General features: G+C 36.4%; 1 protein-coding gene across 2 annotated transcripts in view; it reads left to right on the top strand.

Moving 5' to 3' along the window:
* The window catches only part of LOC138691272 (protein MTO1 homolog, mitochondrial), a 118,296-nt gene that overhangs the window by 66,188 nt on the left and 30,272 nt on the right, over positions 1-21,836 (top strand). For both annotated transcript variants that reach the window (XM_069813102.1, XM_069813103.1), the window contains exons 6-8: positions 1,249-1,394; positions 4,292-4,613; positions 12,741-12,912. In XM_069813102.1, coding sequence (XP_069669203.1) covers positions 1,249-1,394; positions 4,292-4,613; positions 12,741-12,912 — 640 coding nt within the window. The remainder of the gene's footprint in view (positions 1-1,248; positions 1,395-4,291; positions 4,614-12,740; positions 12,913-21,836) is intronic.

Genomic DNA, 21,836 nt, shown 5'->3' with positions numbered 1-21,836 from the left:
TGGCGATATCTCTTAGAATATGCCCAAACTCTAATAAATAATAAACCTCCCTCTCTCTTTCGAGCAATACTGGTATCTGTTAATACAAAGGAAAATGATATCCAGAAGGAACACGTTTCTTCCAGCAGGATAATCATCCGATACACACGGCCAACCGGATTCAAAGATGGTTTACGAGGAGGTGTGATGTCGACCCAGTCGACTGGCCTCCAAATTCACCAGATATGAATCCGATTCAAAATTTGTGGCCTGCAGTCAAAAGGATCCTACGCTCTAATTGGGCAGAACAACCAGAATTGTAGGACAGAGTTCTAAATGCATGGGAGGAGATGGCCAAGAATTTAGACCTGTTCCATAATCTTGTGGACTCCATGCCACGCAGAATGAGGGCAGTTGTTGACGCAGGTGGTTTGTGGACGAGATACAAGTCCCCACCACAGGCCTTGTTTTGTTAATATATTAAAAAATTGTTTGTTTTTGTTAATTTAATTATTTATTTGTGTTTGATATGCGTCCGGTTTTTTAGGATGTGAGACAGGTATTTTTGTTTATACAGGCCATGTCTCACCTATTAATAGCCCACAGGTGATGGGCAATAATATTTTTACAAAGCAGGCATAACGAAGTTCGTTAACAAATGCTATTTCACATTTAAACTAATAAATTAAGTAAAAGTTAAAATAAAAAAAAAATAATAATTTTACCGTACCGGGAGGCGAACTCACAACCTCCGGTACGGATGTCAGACTTCTTACCACTACTGGGCCACACACTGCTCGTAAAGTTTACTACATTATAGACGGACAACTTTCAATGAAGAGACACCACAGCAATGCCTTGCAGTGGGTTACGTTTACACGAGTGAACCGCGTGATAGAACTTAGCATTTCTATCGACCAAGAGTCGGCCCATTCTTTTTGCCGCTAAGTGTACAATTGTGTGACAATGTGACCTGTTCTGGCTCTGTTAAAAATGTTTGAACATGTCTGGGCAAGTTTTTGTGTATTTCCAGGTCATTTGGTTTCTTTTGAATGGACTGTAAAATTTTTCCTTTGTCAGAAGAGAGCCAATTGTTGATCCATAGATTTATAAAATGATACCTTACTGAAGCAAATGCTCTGGATAGAGATATCACTTGAAGTCTTGGTTGCAGATATGTTGTCTGTTTTGCAATTCTTTTGAATTCCTTATTTTAACATTTTTAGATTTTGTGACTTACATTATTAATATGGTGTTTTTTTTTTCCAGCCAGAAGATCAACTGAAATGCCATCTAACATTTACAAACCCTGCTGTCAATAAAATTATCCTAGATAATCTTCATGTAAATAGACATGTTATGGAAGAAGTTACAGGTCCTCGATATTGCCCATCCATTGAGTCGAAAGCTATAAGGTTTGTGTTATTGCAGATTTAGTAGCTGTCAATTTCTCTTCTAAGAAATAATAATAATAATAACACTTACTTAGTTATGGCTTTTAAGGAACCCGCTGGTTCATTGCCGCCCTCACATAAGCCCGCCACCGGTCCCGATCCTGAGCAAGATTAATCCAGTCTCTACAATCATATCCCACCTCTCTCAAATCGATTTTTATATTATCCTCCCATCTACGTCTCGGCCTCCCCGAAGGCCCTTTTCCCTCTGATCTCCCAACTAACACTCTATATGTATTTCTAGATTTATCCATACGTGCTACATCCCAGCCCATCTCAAACGTCTGGATTTAATGTTCCTAATTATGTCAGGTGAAGAATATAATGCATACAGTTCTGCGTTGTGTAACTTTCTCCATTCTTCTGTAACTTCATCCCTCTTAGTCACAAATATTTTCCTAAGCACCTTATTCTCAAACACCCTTAACAATAATAACAACAGTAATAAAAATAATCACCACCACAGCAACTAATACAAAGTTAAACTTACAGTACTTATAATTCTTTGAATTCAGAAATCTCATAAAATTTTTGTCATTGTACACTATCTACCAAAAAGTAATTGGGCACTGTTTTTGCCCCTTTAGAACCTCGTGGTCCCACCTCTTGTTGCTATAATACCAGCCATCCTGTCAGGCATGCTCTCCACTAGTTCGTGTAGGATATCCACTGGAATGCGTCGCCATTCCTCTTGCAACATGGCACTCAATTGGACAATGGAAGTTGGCCCCCTGTTTCAGCGGCTACTATGCAGTGGTCCTGATCTCAATCCCGTTGAGCAACTTTGGAACTGATTGGACCGGCGATTGAGGTCTCGGGAAATGCGGTCACCTTCCATTGTCTGAGTGCCATGTTGCAAGAAGAATGGCGATGCACTCACGCATTCCAGTGGATACCTTACACAAACTAGTGGAGAGCATGCCTGACAGGGTGGCTGGTGTTATAGCAACAAGAGGTGGGACCACGAGGTTCTAAAGAGGCAAAAACAGTACCCAATTACTTTTTGGTAGATAGTTTATATGCCAGTGCCCATCCAGCATCGTGATGAATTTGGGGAGCTACCGTGAGTAGCAGTGTCCAATTTCATAAGCCAGTTATAATGGTTTGGGGAGAAGACATCATACTGAACACACATTATCCCCAGAGCACTGATTTTACGATCATTCACCTCTACTGGGCTATTTCCCAATGAAATTTATCACGCATCCAGGTCTTCTTGACAGGATGTGGCCGAGCATTGTCATGAATAATTTATTCTGCAAGGAAGTATGCCTCTGCAACAGTTCTGAATAGCCCAAAGAATAACTAATCGAACTTTGCAGTCAGCAGAATTATCAATGTGTGCATTCATTTTCAAAGATTGCTACACTCAACAAGTGAATATTTACATTCCAACAACTGCACCGGGCAAATGTATACACCACACTCAGCACAGCTAATGTGAGACTGGCTGCAAAATCTGCAGAGTTAGTATGCGCAGACATGCTTTACTTTATGAATCACTTTCGTATAGTACAGTGATACTTTTTGTACATCAGAGTCAAGAGAATGTTATCACCAGGCAGCGCATTTTCGTTCTCAAACAAGTTAGGAAAGTTATCGGTTAATATATCCTGGAGTTTCAGGCTTCAAACTCTAACCTTAACTGCTTATGTCAGGATGCTACGAAAGGTAAAACCTAGTTCGGTAAATAATAATAATAATAATAATAATAATAATAATAATAATAATAATAATAATAATGGAGCATGATAACTGTAAATGAGATTGCTACTAAATTGAAATGGTCTGTCCAGCTACTTTTTAATCACATAAATGCACTAACATTACGAAACTACGCTCTACAAAATATTACTGCTACATATGACAGGAAATATAATTAGATCGTTGATAATACTGAACTAGTATATATATAATACGGTATATGTTATAGAACATAATAGTAATCATGACACACATTAATTGTATATACTCTATAAATATAATATATACAATTAATTCATTTAACAAAATCAGCTGTGTTACGGTAAAAAAAAAAAAATATATAAATAATTGATTAAATGGCGATCTTACTCGCGTTAGTTATGTAAGCATGTGCAGCTTACAGCTGTTTCGGTGCTACTTGACACCATCCTCAGAGCCTTCTGTGTCTCGGCGTCATCTCAACTTCACTGCCTGTTGTGTGGGTGCGTTCAAGTGATGAAGAGTTGAGTCAAATAGTGTGTGTGTTCTGAAATTGATCTGTGTGTTGAGAATTTGATTAGGGTGTGTTTTAGTGTGTCTGTATATATATTCTGAGATTATGAAATTCATATCTTTTATCATAACTATCAGTAAAAATTTGTTTAAGCTAAGAAAATGTTCTTCCTATGTCACAAGACGTTAGAGTGACACAATTATAATAACAAAAATCAATATGCAAAATAACAATATATACATTTTACACAATATATACAAAATACAGTTCAAAATTAAATACAATATACCATAGATTGATAAATTAAAATAATATTAACACAAAAGTCTGAATGAAAATGCAATTTACTCAGTAATAGAATTACATCACAGTGTCGTCATAACTTGGTGTTTTATATATACAACATTGACGATAGAATGCCTATATTGTACTATGATTCATAGTATTTGCATACCTGCTTACAATACTATCCTGCTTATGCATCCATAGCTAACGAGCCATGTTGTGCATTGACGTGACGTAATAGATGTGCCAGAAGAAACTACTCGATCCGCTGTACGTTTGGGAACAAAAATGTGCTGCCTGGTTATCACATCTCAGAAATAACTCGTAATATTGAAGGAAATGTTTTTACTTAGATCCATCTTTTTCTTTCACATAGGTTTGGGAATAAAGACCATCAGATCTGGTTGGAGCCTGAAGGTTTGACAAGTGATGTGATTTATCCCAGTGGCCTTTCATGTACACTTCCAGAGAATTTGCAAGTCGACATGATTAGAAAAATACGAGGTTTAGAGAAAGCTAAAGTCATTAGGCCCGGTTATGGAGTGGAGTATGACTATGTGGATCCACGAGAACTGAACCCAGCCTTGGAGACATACCGTATCAGTCATCTGTTTTTTGCAGGACAGATAAATGGAACTACAGGTTATGAAGAGGCAGCAGCACAAGGAATTGTAGCTGGTATTAATGCTGCTGCAAAGGTATGTATTTGTATATAGAGTGTTATTTTTAATCTCCTTTCTTTTCAAACCACACGGATAACAGTATTTAACAACAATAATCAAATAAATAAAATTACAATTACAGTACAACTTGATTATAACGTCCTCTTCAGACTAGAAAATGTGTTGTTCAAACGAGTGTTGTAACCGAGATGTATAGTACAAGGTATCATTCTGGGTGCCAAGGAAGTTGGGAATGATACAGTTTTGTCCAAGAGCAATAAATTGGGCTTATAATACAGTTCCTTATATTTTTGCTCTGCTGTTTACAGTATTTTATTTGAATTGTTATACATTTATTACATATTGCACAGTGCATGCAGTAACATGTTGTAGGTATTCACCAAATTGCATGAATTTAAAGTACCAGTACAGTAATCAGTCATTTTTCGTCTGTGCTTTGCTGCTCACTCAATAAACACCTACTAAATTGTTTTCTATGTCCACAATTTGCGTTTCATTTTCACTGCTTCCTCGCTGGCTTTATAAAACAAGTTCACAACTCTAAAGGGTTCTAGAGCCCTGCTCGCAGTAGTTGGCACTTCACATTTTCTTTCTTGTTCTCCTTCAAGAACTTAATAATCATTCTGACCCTTATTTGTTACTTCTTATACTATATTGTCATCTGCTTGTGCCTCCAATGTAACAAGATCGTCGTCTATTGTTGCATACATTTCTTATATTGAAATGCAAACCTGCATATGGTGAGAATTATAATAGCATATCACTGCGATGGAATAATATTGCTCTCCTATTCGAGAGACAGAGACAAAGATATAGCTGGAGACAGAGAAGGAAAGAGAAATGAGTTCCCACATAAACACTGTGCTACAGCCCGCATCTTTAAAGTAAATTGTACAGAGGAAATGGTTCGAACTAAAATTATGTTCTCTTTATATATATATATATATATATATATATGGTACCTTAAATTCACGCAATATATATATATATATATATATATATATATATATATATATATTGCGTGAATTTAAGGTACCAGTACAGTAATCAGTCATCTTTCGTCTGTGCTTTGCTGCTTATTCAATAAACACCTACTAAATTATTTTCTATGTCCACAATTTGCGTTTCATATATATATATATATATATATATATATATATATATATATATATATATATATATATGGGTTTCATAATGAAATATCTCTGAATGCCAATTATCTCCTTTACTCCTTGCCTAGGCAGCGCTGCACTCATCTGATTCACAGGAGCTACTAGTAACAGGCATCTATAATGAACACCGATCAAAATACCCCTCATTTCTCGTGAAAAACAACTGAATAGATTACAGTGGACACAACTTAAGTTGTGGTAACTAGAAAGTAATTTTTGTTTCACATTTTCGGTAGTTACCCTGAGAAAAACACATCCATTATGAGGGATTAATTAGAACTATAGAATATTTGCCGATATGAATTGATGTTGTTATAACAAAGTTAAAATGTATATAAAAATCTGATGTAAACTACATATAGTATTGGAAGGCAAAATCATGTCATCTTCCAGCCAAATATCAGACCAAGTGATCCGTTAGCATATGATATTTCATAAAAAGTTGTTCACATAACAAAGTTTATCACTGGAAATTGCTGCTATTTTCCTCCTAATACTATCTTCTGGTTTTTCCAATATATGGGAATCCTTTCGCAATAAATAAAAATCTCATGGCTTAGAATGGGAAGTGAGATAGCTGTAATGTAAAATTGAGAATTCTCTTTGGAAATATCATTTTTATTTATCTCGTGTGTGTAGTATATATGCATGCGTGTGTTTTTTATCATTATTACAGAAAAAATTTTAACACTTAACGAACTAACATGTATAATACAGTTTAATGATCTCTACAAACATAGATTACATTACTTGAATAGGAGCAAAGTTTAGTGACTTTTTTAATATGGGTTACAAAAACACATACTTGAACAAAAACTCAATTCAGTAACCTCTCAAGATGTTTGAACAAAAACTAAAGGTGTCAGTCCTAATAAGTGTGCTTTCTTGGTCAGTATTTCCGAGAGTGTAGCTCGACCTTCCAATCCTTAAAGTACAAAGATAAGACATCACAGGCATGTTTTGTGCTTTGTCAGTGAGCTAATGAGCATTTGCTTCCATTCTATAGATATGACACATTGCTAAGAGACTGCCACAGTAATGTAAACATAACCCTTTAACTGAACTGGTAGATCAATTTTTGGAACATACTCTTCTCGATCTTCAGATAAACGTTAGATTCATTCTTTTAGAAGCCCAAGCATAATTGTACCAGAGCAGGTAAAATATTAAGTGTGGGAACTGTTGTAGTTCACCATTTCCGCCACGTGATGGTGCTAGTTCTGTTTGGTGTGGTGCTCTGCATAAAGCTGCGTGATTAAACTGCCCTAGCTCGACTGTGTTTAAAGGGAGAGAGAATATTTTCTCACTTACTACATCGTCAGTGTATGGAAACATGCATTTGTTTTGTTTCCTAAAAAGAGAATAATTATTTCTATGAAACTAAACTAAACAAATTACAAAATTTGTTTCCTAAAAAGAGAATAATTATTTCTATGAATCTAAACTAAACAAATTACAAAATTTGTTTCCTAAAAAGAGAATAATTATTTCTATGAAACTAAACTAAACAAATTACAAAACTAATTTACAGTGTAAAAATCTTTTTTCTGCTGTATGAAGTAGGTACCCACACAAATAATAAACAGTACTGTTGGCTGACTCTGTTGCGCTGTTATCAAATGACAGATCTAAAGGCGTTAACTCCGGTTCAATGACTGTCAGTGAAAGTCTTTCTCTGATTTGTTTCTGGATATCCACCTTAATGTTCCTACTTTTCTCAACATTAATGCGTGCCGTATTTTGGCTTTTGCTGCATAGATGACGTCAGCTTATTATCAATTGTATCTTCACAATTTGCTTTTGATGACAATACACCTTTCACTGGCACATAGATGGACTGGAGCTGGTGTAAGTTTAGGAAATCAATTGACGTTAGATGGTCATCACTGCTCAAACCTGGGATAAGACCAAAATGTCTTTTACCAGGGTCTTGGTTTAATTTGGCAATTAGAACATATTTATAACCTGCCGCCCAAAGACTTTCAGCCAAGTGAAGTGTACCCTTCACAGTAACATTCCAAAGTCTGATTCGATGCAAATGAATTATCGTTGCGTTGGAGAACTTTGTTTTGTGCTGCTTATCATCATTTTGTAGTGCTTTAATTGGTAATTTAGAATTCATTGCATCGAATAAGTCGTTCATATCATTTGTAAATATTTCAGTGTTCTCACTGTTCTCGAATCCATGTACACCCACTTCTCGGCAAAATTTAATACCCAAAGCCACGGACCTGCTAAAGAGCTGCATCGTTAATTTTACGCTCATCTTCTGAAATGCCCTACGGCAGGGGTTTTCAAACTTTTTTCTGTCGTGGATCCCCTGAGCTTCGGAAAGCAGCACATGCCTCCCCTCTTGACAGTTAACTTTTAATATGCAATTGGCTTTCATACAATCCTCTCTGTAGATTGAAAACTCAAAAAAGTTTCATATCCATGGTTCAAGAATTAAAACAGAAAATCAATATCCCGAATTTAAAAGAAAACTTACAAATTAAACCAAGCCCTTTAACTCTATTAAATATAGAATATAATCTAAATTTAACAGAAGAAAGACTGAAACCAGAAGTAAACACTGAAATAATGAAACAATTGTCTTTAGAGACAATTAATATTAGGAACCCCCCACAAAACTGTCTTCATTCATACACCAACGGATCCTTGATCTCCAGAGAACAAGGTGCCGGTGCAGGTGTTACGTGCTGTCTCTTCTCACTTTATAGATCTCTTGGATATGGAACAACAAGTTTTGTTGGAGAAATCGTTGCAATAAGTGAAAGTCTCAGGAATCTTCTATGCCATCAATAAATTTAAGAATGCAGTTATATTGTCAGACTCCAAAGCAGCTATTCTATCAATAGTCTCTAAACACACATCTTCATCTGAAACAGCAGAAATAACTAAAATGCTCTCTCAATTAATATCACTCAGTAAAAGAATTGTATTCCAATGGATACCATCGCATTGTGGAATCCTGGGAAACAAGAATGCAGATGCATTAGCAAAGAAGGGCAGCACTGCTACTTACAGACCTGTTACTAAATCTACATATTACTCTGTGAAGAGATTTATTAAATCTGCATACTTAGACTTCAACAAACAAAATTTGATAACACAATCACAAGGGAAAAAAATGGAACACTCTCCATCATAATCCACAGTTAATTCCCGATTTACCACGAAAATCGTCTGTAGCTGCATTTAGATTGGCAACAGGCCATGATTGTTTGACCAAACACCTGCATAGAATTGAATATATCAGTCCCCTAACTGCCCATTGTGCAACTCAAACCAAGAAATGGATTCGGAACACCTCAAAATCTGTGCTTCAGTGGCTGACCGTGATAATATCTTTGAAAAATATTGGCGTGCAAGAGATCAAATGACTTTATTGTCAAACGCCTGGCATTAGAAAACAACAACAACTTTTAATATGCGATAATGAAAGACAAAAACCTCTTTCATATGTTTATTTACTGTTGATACACTTGAAATATGAAATATGAGTTACTAAGTTAGAAAAATATATATTTTTAATGTTTATCACTTACGCTGTCCATTCACTTGACGATGGAAAAATCACAACCCGTAGCAAAAACAGAAAAATAGATGTTATTAACTGACTACTGGAATAATGTTCAGCCAAATCAGTGGGTTGTATGAGCTTCCTTGGTTTCACACAGTTTTTCGAATCTAGGTTCAGATTTTGAAATGGCAATGCGCATCTCATTTTGGAAATTTATTCTTGATCTATATTTGGACTTGATCACTGCCAAGGGTGAAAATCCAATTTCATAAAGATAAGAATTTGCGAAAGGCAACCATATCAATTTCTGAATGCTATGATGCAGCTATGATGCAGCTATGATGTGGGATTTCTTGCAACGTGCCACACAATATGCTACTTTGTATGATCCTAATAGTAATTTTTTGAGCACAGACACTTGTTGAGAAAAATGCACTTTTATGTCAGTTTTGGTTTCTCGAAAACACTTGGTTCAGCCTTGTCTAGTTCACGTTTCTTGTACGTACCGGTATTTAAAAACTTATCCATTGGGATAGCACACTCACGAACTACTAATTTTCAAAAGGAAAACAGACGTAGTGGAACAAGCTTCTAAATCTCACTACACTTGGTGACACTAGTCACTAATGCTGCTCATCTACTCTAGTTACAATCACACTAAGTCATGGACGCTGTTGCCAGACTGCACTTCCCATGCATCTGATTGTTATCAAGGACGAATGAAAAGAAAAATGTTATTACTGAGTAGTTTTGTTTTATTTCGAATATAATGCATATTTTGCAACTTCGGTACAAAAATCGAGTAAATTCTCGCACCTCCCTTGGTAAATTCTGGCGCCTACCAGTTTGAAAAACACTGCCCGAGGGTCTAAATGATTTGATGTTATGTGGGGAGCTAGCCTCTTCCCATCGCCTGACAGTATGTCAAAATTGTAGAGTTTCCTGTAACATTCATACTGTATGACGTTGCCATTATATACAACGTTATTTGATTTGTGGAAATTATTTCGCACATACTTCATTTCATGGCAAATGTCACCAAGAATAAAAATTGTTTCTATTGGAATCACAAGGGTTTGTTACATAATTTTATTAACCTGGTTAATTTTCCCTGAAATTCCAAGTTCCTTCCACGCTTTTTTGTTAGGTTGACTACCATCACAAGTTAAAGCCATTACCCTTATATTGTTCTTTTTCAGTTCCGCAATGACTTGTACGATTATTTTTGCTAGTGTGGCGACGTCAGTTGCGTTCTTACTTAAATAAATAACATTAGGCTGCACCCAGTTCTTCATTAAAGGACGAGAAAATATACCAAATCATAGTCCTAAAACATTTTTGGCTTCTTCCTTTGTGAATTGGCCCATATTAACAAATCCATCAAAAGTGCAGCTACTCGAATTATATCTGATATCCTCTCTTAATTTCACCTCATCGAATATTAAAACACAATTATGGCGATTGTCATCATCTTCCATAACATTGGCTACTGCTGAGAGTACATATGGACTAATGCTATAATTGCATTTCATCTCACGGAATAGCTTCCTTAACGAAGAAAGTGAAGGCAATGGCAATAAGTGATGGTTCAAACAATGTTCATAGCCTTTTCTCGATTTTATTAATAACATCAAACTCTCTAAGATAAATTCTGATACATACCTCATTCCACCCGGACTCTTCTTCATCATAGTTCGAACCACGACTTTTTGTTTATCATTTAACAAATTTATTTTAACAACCTTCTTAATTTATTTATTTCATTTACATAACCCTTCTTTTTCCTACTTTCAGAGAGGAGAAGTCACAGCCGCTTTACTTCTTTTCGAAGTTGAATCACTTCATCTGAAAGATCATTGTTTATAATCGACGAATACTTACACTCGGCTTCATCCACTGCTTCACTAACTGCATTCGATTCTTGTGATATAATTTTGGGTTCCTCAGTCTTTTTTCTCTTCTGTTGATGAGCCTGATTATTTCGTACTTTAGGAGCCTTTCTTTTGCTCGGTTTAAAATTGAAATATTTTGGATTTCCAGAGAATTGGTGTGGCATAGCATCTGTTGTTAATTTGCATTTATCACGTTTTAGTTCAACTGTTTTCCCTTGTATTACAAAGGAGTCTACCTTCACTATCATGTCATTGTTAAAGTGAACATCGCAAACCTGAACTTTCTCTGTCAATGAGCAGTCACTTCTCGGAATTACCCTGTTCCATTCATCTAAACTATTTTTTAGGGGTTTAAAGAAGTGTTTACCATCTCCCGTCACATACCCTGATTTACAACCAGGCACAAAACAGCTGCGCATTGTGAGAGTTGATTAATTCTTAAGGGTATATGTACGTGAACGACCACATTATTATGAGAAAATGCAGGCTCTAAATTTCTAAAATTTTGTAAGGAAATGAACTCACAATTAAAAAAAAATACAGGTACCACAACAAGATTTATTAGAACTTCAATATCCGATAAAAGTATAAAAAAGATTACTAATAATATTTTTAAGAATTCACTTTTTACTTTAAATTAAATTTTCCAAAATTTGAAAATTTTCACACATATTATTTCATAACTCCACAACCATTAGAGATAGAATTTTGAAATTTTGTGCACTGATTTAACATGAATTTATGCAAAAGGTAGACTACAATAATGCCCATTTCTTTGATAATAGAAAAATTAGGTCACAAAACATTATGTAAATTTTAATATATTTTATATAGAACAAATAAAAAATTAATTGTATTAAAATAAACAACTCTACATGTCTGAGAGTAGTCTACTTTTCAGAAACAAGTGTTTATTACATGCAGAAGAAATATTAAAGATGTTAGACCATAACAATGTTATGGTTACCAAATGATGTAACTGCAGAATTTTTTTGTTTTTTTCATACTCTGATAAAACTGGTTTGAAAAATATTATTAGTAACTTTTTTTATACGTTTATTAGATATTTAATTTCTAATAAGTCTTGTTGTGGTACCTTGTAATTTTTGTCCAATTGTGAGTTCATTTTCTTATAAAATTTTAGAAATTTCGAACCTGATGCTCACGTACATATACCCTTAAATGCTTTTGTCCAAAATAAAGTATAAAATCATTACTATACTATTATATCATAACATTACCCTCAACTGGTATACTCACATGCATTTACTGTCACTTAATTCCGTTTAATTCATATAAAATACACTATTCTCATAAAAAAAAAAAAAACAGCAATTCCACTCACGTTACTATGTAAGTCTATGTCAGCTGAACTTTGGGTTCTTATGTATGTTCCCTCACTTAGTGATTTACCCGCCCTGATTGTACATTCTGTAGAAGAGAGGAATGTGATAAAACTTTTAAACAGGAAAATCTTTAATGTTACGTGCCTGATGCCTTGCTGAAACTTATGTATATTAAAAGAAAATCTGATGATAACTGTAACTTCTCTTAGGTGCAAGGAAAGCCAGAATTTCACATTGGACGAACAGATGGCTATATTGGTGTCCTTATAGATGATTTAACTACGCAAGGTACTACTGAACCATACAGAATGTTTACAAGCAGAGCTGAATTTAGACTTTACCTGAGGCCAGATAATGCTGATCTTCGGCTTACTGGTAAAGGTATGTTATATTTTATTTTTGTCCTGCTATTGAGAGAAATACTGATGATGTTATGTCTGAGATTGAGATGTAGAGGGAGAGACAGTGTGTGTGCGTATGTGTGTTGGAGGGGAAGAGAACACATTGATAATGCTTTTATGCTGAATACTTGCTTCCTGCTAGATGTTTTTATAAGGCATGGATCAGAAAGTAATGTACAGTAATTTTTTTCTGCGTTGATATTGTAGCTGGGATGTTGACATTTCACCAAGATATAATTCGAAGCTTTCATTACAGACACAATTTGTTTTGCATGTGCAGCTCTAGTGAGGGAGCGTGAACTACGCAACAAAGATGGCGCGCATGTTACTGTCGTGAACTTGTGAAGAGCAGCGAAGTGTTGTGCAATTTTTGTGAGCTGAAGGACATAACCCGAGTGTAATTCACAGGGACATGTGTGGCATGTACAGGGAAGACTGTAAGGACCGTAGCACAATCTCCAGGTGGTGCACATTCTTTGCAGATGGCTGTAAAAACCTTTGTGATTCGCCACGTTCTGGCCAACTGGTAAACGCTGCAACCCAGCAGAATGTCACAGGCATTGAGGCGGCAGTTTTGAATGACCGGCAGATCCAACTGTGAACCTTATCTCAGCAGTTCAACATTTCATACGGTGCTGTGTACGATTTCGTGCATGACACATTGAAATTTCATAAAGTTAGTGCCCGCTGGGTGCCTAAGAACCTGGCAGATGACCACAAGGTCAGCAAATGATGACATGCTTGGATCACTTAAGGCATTATGCTGCAGAAGAACATGACTTTCTGAAAGGAATTATCACTGGTGATGAGTCCTGGGTGTACCACTACATGCCCGAAACAAAGCGGGTCTCTATGGAGTGGAAACATGCTGCTTCCCCAGTAAAGAAAAAATTCAAAGTAAAAGTGCTTGTGACTGTGTTCTGAGATAGACTATGCATAGTGTTTTATTGGTGGACTTTGCGAAACACGGAACCATTGTGAATGCTGCAACCTATATTCAAATATTGGTAAAGTTGTGTTGTGCCCTTCATTGCAAACGCCATAACATTAATACTGACGATGTCAAACTTCTTCATGACAATGCTCGTCCCCATGTTGCGGCTTCTGTTCGTGAGAAAATCAACACATTTGGTTGGGAGGTGCTCCAGCATTCACCATTCAGTCAAAACTTTGCACTGTCAGACTTTCATCTGTTTGGTCCTGGCAGGCCATCGCTTTGGACCAATGCAGAAGTGCAATCAACTGTCTGCAGATGGCTCTACTCCAACCAAATGGACTTCTATGAACAGGGTAAACTGAAACCGGTACCACAATGAGAGAAATGTGTTGAGAAACTTGGCGCCTATGTAGAAAAGTAGCTAAAATATGTGAGTTCATTTGTGTATTTTTTTATTTTTGTTTACCTATTAAACTTTGTTTTTTTTTTTAATTATTGTGCGTTACTTTTCGATCCATCCTCGTATATAAACAATGGGAGTGTTTTCGCAATGTCTCGTACTTATTTTTGCTTTATTGTTAAGAGTTTTGAGTATAGCTAAGATCAGAACCATCTTTTGGTAAAAGCAGTCATGACCTAAGAAAAGTAGGCATCTTTCCTCCTGTCAATCAATTTTACCCAAAATTTTACTTCGGAATATGTATTATATGTCTTTCTCATGTTAAATTTTACCGTACCTGGTTAACATGTTTCGGCCTGTTATTGGCCTTCTTCAGAACTGGTTGTTGCTGGTCTTGGCGCCTAATACTATACAAAGGAAATAAAAGACAGATCCAAAGCCTGCATTAACATATAAACAAAATACACCCAAAGCTACACTACACATTAGAAACTGAAAATAACAAATCCATAAATTTTCTAGACATCACAATAACGAAAGTCGACAACAAACACACATTCAAAGTCTACAGAAAACCCACAACAACAACAACAACACACATATACAACACATCCAACCACCCAACACAACACAAACAAGCTGCATTCTGAACAACGGTACACAGACTATTCAACATACCAATGAACCAACATGATTACAAAGAAGAGCTAAACACATAGCACAAGGAAACGGATACAAACCCAACATAATAGACAACATAATACGAAAGACAAAACATAATAACAAAAAACATAAGAATACAACACAAACACAAGAACACAAAAAATACATCACACTAACGTACGAAAACAAAAACACACACAAGATTGCAGCCTCATTCAAGAAATTAAATTACAATATCGCATACAGAACAAATAATACTCTACAAAAGCATCTCAACACACAAAAAACACAAACAAACAAATACAACCACACAGCCGTATAAAAACTCAAATGTAACACCTGCAACAATTTCTACATAGGACAGACAGGCAGATAATTTCAAACACGTTACAAAAAACACATCACAGCCATAACAAAATTACAAAACACTTCCACATATGCAGAACACATCACAAATGCTAACCACACCTAAATAGATATCAACACAGACATGGAAATTCTACACATCCAACCAAAAAGCCGGAAACTAAACACACTAGAACAATACGAAATATACAGACACACAAAAACACATCCAAATGAAATTCTCAACACACAACTCAATTTTAGAACACACGCTTTGACTCCACATTACACTACACAAACACACCCTCACAGGAAACAAAACAAAAGGTGCCGAGAGCAGCAACAACCAGTTCTGAAGAAGGCCAATAACAGGCTGAAACATGTTAACCAGGTACAGTAAAATTTAACACGAGAAAGACATATAATACATATTCCGAAGTGATATAGTGTTAAAAGTTGTGTAATCAAGATGTATAACCAAAATTTTAGGTATAAATGTGTTGACTGAATGTTCTATCACAGTTTAGTATATACAGTCACGAAGCGCAATATGTAGGGAATATGCATCCATAGATAGTTGCTAACCCACTAGGAGCGCTACTATCGCCTCATCACATACAATGTGAAACAGTACCGACACAGTCTATTGTTCCTAGTACCCTCATCAACTCAAGCTTCGTGACTGTATATATTAGACTGTGGTTCTATAGTACTCGTATACAACCAAAATCAGGTTAAAATAATCTATTATAATAATAATATTCAGAATTAAATGTATGCAATTTAATTTTGCTTTTTAGCAAATGAAATTTAATAATACAGTGAACATACTGTGACAGTCTTCTAAAATCGTAGTATATAATCAAATATTAATAAGCCTGTATTGTGATAATTTGCGTAATTAATATTTCCAGGTTCTGATTTTGTTAAACAATTTTCTTGTTTATCTTTGCCATAGCTGTGTAGTCTAAAATATTGTGCCTTAGACTGATGATATGAAATGAATGGTGATTCGTGTCCTTATGGGAGACGAAAATCTCTCACAAAATCTCGACTAGTGTATGGGACCAATGTCCAACCACAGTTTTGATGAATTTGGGAAGCTACAGTGAGTAGCAATTGTATGACATAATCCAGCTATAATGGTGTGGGTGAGGAAGTCATCATGCTGTTCACACATTAATCCCATAATACTGATTTTATGATCGTTCACCTTGGTTGAGGTGAACAAGCTGGTCGATCTTGACCCTTCATGGGCTATCTCACCACGAGGATTTTCTTTTTTATATGATTTGCGCCATATGGACTATATGCCAACTAGTCTCTAATCAAAAGATGGTTATGTTTAAAGTTTCAATTAAGTAAACATTTTCAGTAGAATTAATACTCTTTTTTTTTTAAGTTTGTGGGATGATTTTGTATTTGTATTACACAATGTAATATTGTGATTGTGTCTATCCTGAATTTAGTCTCTGGGCCAAAACTTTTGAAGCGAACACTATTGCAACAATTGTATAGAGAGAGCACATCCTATGAATATTAATTATATCTCCGTTGAATACTTAAAGTTTCACATCCATATGTTTGTATGAAATTTTAGGGTATTCATTCATAGTTTTCTGCACAAGGTCAAGTCTTTCACTGAAAACTCGCATTCTCCAATCTTTCTTATTTTCCACCTTCCTCTTAGTCTCCCTATATGATCCATGTATCTTAATATCGTCTGTCATCTGATCTTTTTCTGTCCCGAACTCTTCTCCCATTCACCATTCCTTTCAGTGCAGCCTTAGATAGGGATGATTGTTTGATTTCTTCTCAGTCAGTGATCCAACCAATTTCCTTTTTTTTTTCTTCCTGATCAGTTTCGGCATCATTATTTCCTCAAATTCTTTCCAACACAGCTTCAGTAACTCGTTTTAAATTGAGTAGAGGACAATTAAACACAGCTTCAGTAACTCGTTTTAAATTGAGTAGAGGACAATTATTTGCTTCCCTGTCAAAGTAATCTCGAATCTTGCACAATCAGTACAATATACATACTCTGGCTTTCAGTGTTTTTCCCTGCAGATCTGCCTTTCTTCCACTATTCCTTTTAAATAAATAGAATACAATAGTATAATTAAACTTAACAAGTTTTTGCACTGCGCAATAACCCAAGTTCTTCTGCTGCTACCAGCTAGCAGACTAATGGCAGTATTTGCAAATGAGAGGATTTGTAACAGAACTCTTAGACAGAGATCAAGAGACAGCAAATAGGGATTATAAAGAATGGACACTTCGCGTCGGTACCTTTGATATAGCCAGACTGCTTTCAATGACCTTCAAGCCAGCTAAAGCATGAGATTCTGCTTTCTCCCTAGAATTGGCGCTGACATCACACCAGCTAGCAGTCGACACAGCGGAAATATAACACGTATAATTAATACATCTAGGTACATCCCGAAAAGACTAAGTATGTGATTATGTCGCGTGATCAGAATATTGTACGAAATGGAACTATAAAAGTTGGAGATTTATCCTTCGAAGAGGTGGAAAAATTCAAATATCTTGGAGCAACAGTAACAAATATAAATGACACTCGGGAGGAAATTAAACACAAAATAAATATGGGAATTGCCTGTTATTATTCGGTTGAGAAGCTTTTGTCATCTAGTTTGCTGTCAAAAAATCTGAAAGTCAGAATTTATAAAACAGTTATATTACCGGTTGTTCTGTATGGCTGTGAAACTTGGACTCTCACTTTGAGACAGGAACAGAGATTGAGGGTTTTTGACAATAAGGTTCTTAGGAAAATATTTGGGGCTAAGAGGGATGAAGTTACAGGAGAATGGAGAAAGTTACACAACGCAGAGCTGCACGCATTGCATCCTTCACCTGACATAATTAGGAACATTAAATCCAGACGTTTGAGATGGGCAGGGCATGTAGCACATATGGGCGAATCCAGAAATGCATATAGAGTGTTAGTTGGGAGGCCAGAGGGGAAAAGACCTTTGGGGAGGTCGAGACGTAGATGGGAGGATAATATTAAAATGGATTTGAGGGAGATGGGATATGATGGTAGAGACTGGATTAATCTTGCTCAGGATAGGGACCAATGGTGGGCTTATGTGAGGGCGGCAATGAACCTCCAGGTTCCTTAAAAGCCAGTAAGTAAGTAAGGTACATTATGTACTCAAATAAAATAAATTGAATCCATAAAATAATAAATCCGTCATTAACTGTAATGTCTAGACCAGCGGTTCCCAAACTTTTTCAGCCACGGAGCCCTTTTTGAAACAAAAGTTTCTCGTGGAGCCTCAAGAAATGTTTACTTTTTAGTTTTATCTGTCTACGTTCTATGAAGCATATTTCGCACGATACATAAACGGAAGTATGAATATATATATATATATATATATATATATATATATATATATATTTCGCACGATACATAAACGGAAGTATGAATATATATATATATATATATATATATATATATATATATATATATATATATATAAAGGAAATAATAGTAAAAAAAGTACTGGATATAATTTATTTAAATCTACAAAATGATATTAACAAGTAGTTAAGATATTTAAAAAATGTTACAATGTTACATGTACACCCGAAGTTAATGTGAAGAATGTGCCAGTTTCTTGCGACAGAGTTTGTCAATGTCCGGTGTCATACAAGTCAGTTGAAGACGTCTTCTGTGTCCAAACAAGTTTGATACGAGGCGCAGCCAGAAAGTAAGTTTCCCGATTTTTTCCCCTTGAAAGTAAACGTAATTAGCTGTGTCAATTGCGCATGCGTAACAGATCTATGACGTATCAATCATATGCCAGCCGGACAGGTCCCGCCTGGTGGCAGTAGCGTGGCAGCAGTGGTCCGAAATGGAAGCTCTTATTCCTTCTCCCGCCGCCTGCGAGGTTTGGTCGGTGATAAAGTTCTTTAATGCACAAAACATTGCGCCAATTGAAATTCATCGGCAGCTCTGTCAGGTCTATGGGCCGAACATCATGAGTAAGCAGATGGTGCGTCACTGCTGTAGGTAGTTTTCCGAAGGTCGTCAAAGTGTCCATGATGAAGAGCGCAGTGGGCGACCGTCCCTCATCAATGATGATCGTGTTGAGCTGGTGCGGCAGTGCATCATGGAGAACCGTCGCTTCACGATTACGGAGCTGAGCAGCCATTTTCCGCAGATATTGCGATCCTTGTTGCATGAGATTGTCACTAAGCACCTGCTGTTCAAAAAAGTGTGTGCCAGGTGGATGCCGAAAAACCTGACAACCGAACACAAAATGCAACATGTAGGAGCAGCACTGACATTTCTGCAACGGTATCACGATGACGGCGAAGAGTTCCTCGACAGGATCGTCACGGGCGATGAGACTTGGATTTCGCACTTCACCCCGGAAACCAAGCAGCAGTCAATGCATTGGCGGCATAGTGGATCTCTGGTTAGGACGAAATTTAAACAGACGCTGTCGGTACGGAAAATGATGTGCACAGTGTTCTGGGACAGGAAGGGCATTCTGCTCATTGACTTCCTTCCAAGAGGTGAAACAGTGAACGCTGACCATTACTGTGAAACACTGCGAAAATTGCGACGTGCCATTCAAAACAAGAGGCGTGGAATGCTTACTGCAGGTGTTGTGCTCCTCCATGATAATGCTCGTCCATATACGGCTCGGCGACACAGCAGCTGTTTTGACGGAATTTGGCTGGGAGTTGTTTGATCATCCACCCTACAGTCCTGATCTTGCTCCCAGCGATTTTCACGTTTTCTTGCACCTCAAGAAATTCCTGTTTTGGCAACGACGAAGAGCTGAAGACATCTGTCACACGCTGGTTCCATTCACAGGCGGCAGAGTTTTACGACAGAGGGATACAAAAGTTGATCCCACGATACAAGTGTCTCAATTCTGATGGTGGCTATGTTAAAAAATAGCTGAAACATTGCTGTACCTGTTGCCAATAAATGTTTTCCTGAAAGTGTGTGTTCTTTTTTTTAAATAGGGAAACTTACTTTCTGGAATCGCCTCGTATTTTGTTTTTGTAGACCTCGAAAAGGTCGTTTCACTGAGGTACACAGTACCAAAAGGCAGTGAGAGAAATTTAGCTTTTGAATTTAATATCAAAAGATCCTTCCCTAACTTAGCCCAAAATTAAGGAAATGCCTGACAGTGGCTGTTCGTAACCATGTCTATAAGGACCTCATATCTGAAGCAGTGAGGGCTGCTGGTTTTGCCATCACTGGAAAGGGATCTACAATCCACTCATATTTCTTTAGAATCGAATCCTGAGTGTCCTTTGGAATGTATGAATTCATATTTTGAAGCAAATGGTCAAGGTGTTATTTCATTATTGATATGAATGAGACATTCGTTGTTACGTTATTTTCTTCTATAAAGTTTGAAGTCAATGAGAAATGTAAGATCCTTATTGTCGACGCTTTCTATGTAGAACGCTATCTTTTTCTTCAGTGCGACAATTTCGTCATCAGCATCGAATATAGTCTTCTGTTTACCTTGTGCTGAATTCGTTTTTGAAAAATGTCTGCCAAGTAACATAATTTGTACAACCATTCCTGATCATTCAAATAATCTGCTAGCAAACTGTTCTGGTAATTCAAAAGTGAAGGAACTTCCGTTCGAAGTTCATATAATCGGGACAACGCTTTACAGCGCGACAACCATCACACTTCTGTGTGTAATATTACTAACAATGATTTGTGTATACTACCCATATCTTCACACAGGAAGTATATATATATATATATATATATATATATATATATATATATATATATATATAACCGATCGCTTATGTTTTGTAAAGTTGTCTTATCACAAGCCGCTCTAGAATATGCCATTAGGAAAGTTCAGGATAACACCTTATAAGAATGTTGAAATAATATAACTTCCAGTAAAGTACCGAAAAAATCTCTACAATTAAATTAAAGTAATATACATAGAAAAAAAAAATGTAGCCTATACTGCGAAGGTCGTGTCTTAACGAAGTTGATAATTTTGACGGCATTGTCTAGTAGGCCTACCTGCTTCAATAATGCTGGCATTTTTTCGTTGCAGGGCGTGTTGGTGTAGTACACAGTGCAGTTTTTTAAACTTTCTTGATCCTTGCAATAGCGCCAGCAACAGGACCTACCATGGCCTTTGCGCCATCTGTGCAAACGTCAATGCGATTGTCCCACGGTATCGAGTTTTCAATGAAGAAGGAAAAAAATTTAGTATCACTTGTAGAGGATGGCAATGGCTGCAGAACAAAATATTTCATGAAAAAACCTAAAAATTCATATCGCACAAACATCATTAACAAAGCTAATCCGGCAAAGACCGTGGATTTGTCAAGTTGTAACGAAAATTTCGTTTAACTCATACGGGAAATCATTATATTTTTACATCTTTTCATAGATTCTGGATTCGATTATGCACAGTGTTATTTGACAAGGGCACAATGGAAATCAAGTTTGCAGTTTTCTCGACCACCATGCACTTCACTATCTTCACTAATAGTGGTTTCATAAGAGTTTCAGCAAGGGTGAGGTGTACCA

Source organism: Periplaneta americana, chromosome 16 (assembly GCF_040183065.1).
Source record: "Periplaneta americana isolate PAMFEO1 chromosome 16, P.americana_PAMFEO1_priV1, whole genome shotgun sequence".
Classification (NCBI taxonomy): Eukaryota; Metazoa; Arthropoda; class Insecta; order Blattodea; family Blattidae; genus Periplaneta; species Periplaneta americana.
Note: the sequence above shows the minus strand (reverse complement) of the source record. Positions and strands in the feature narration are given on the sequence as shown.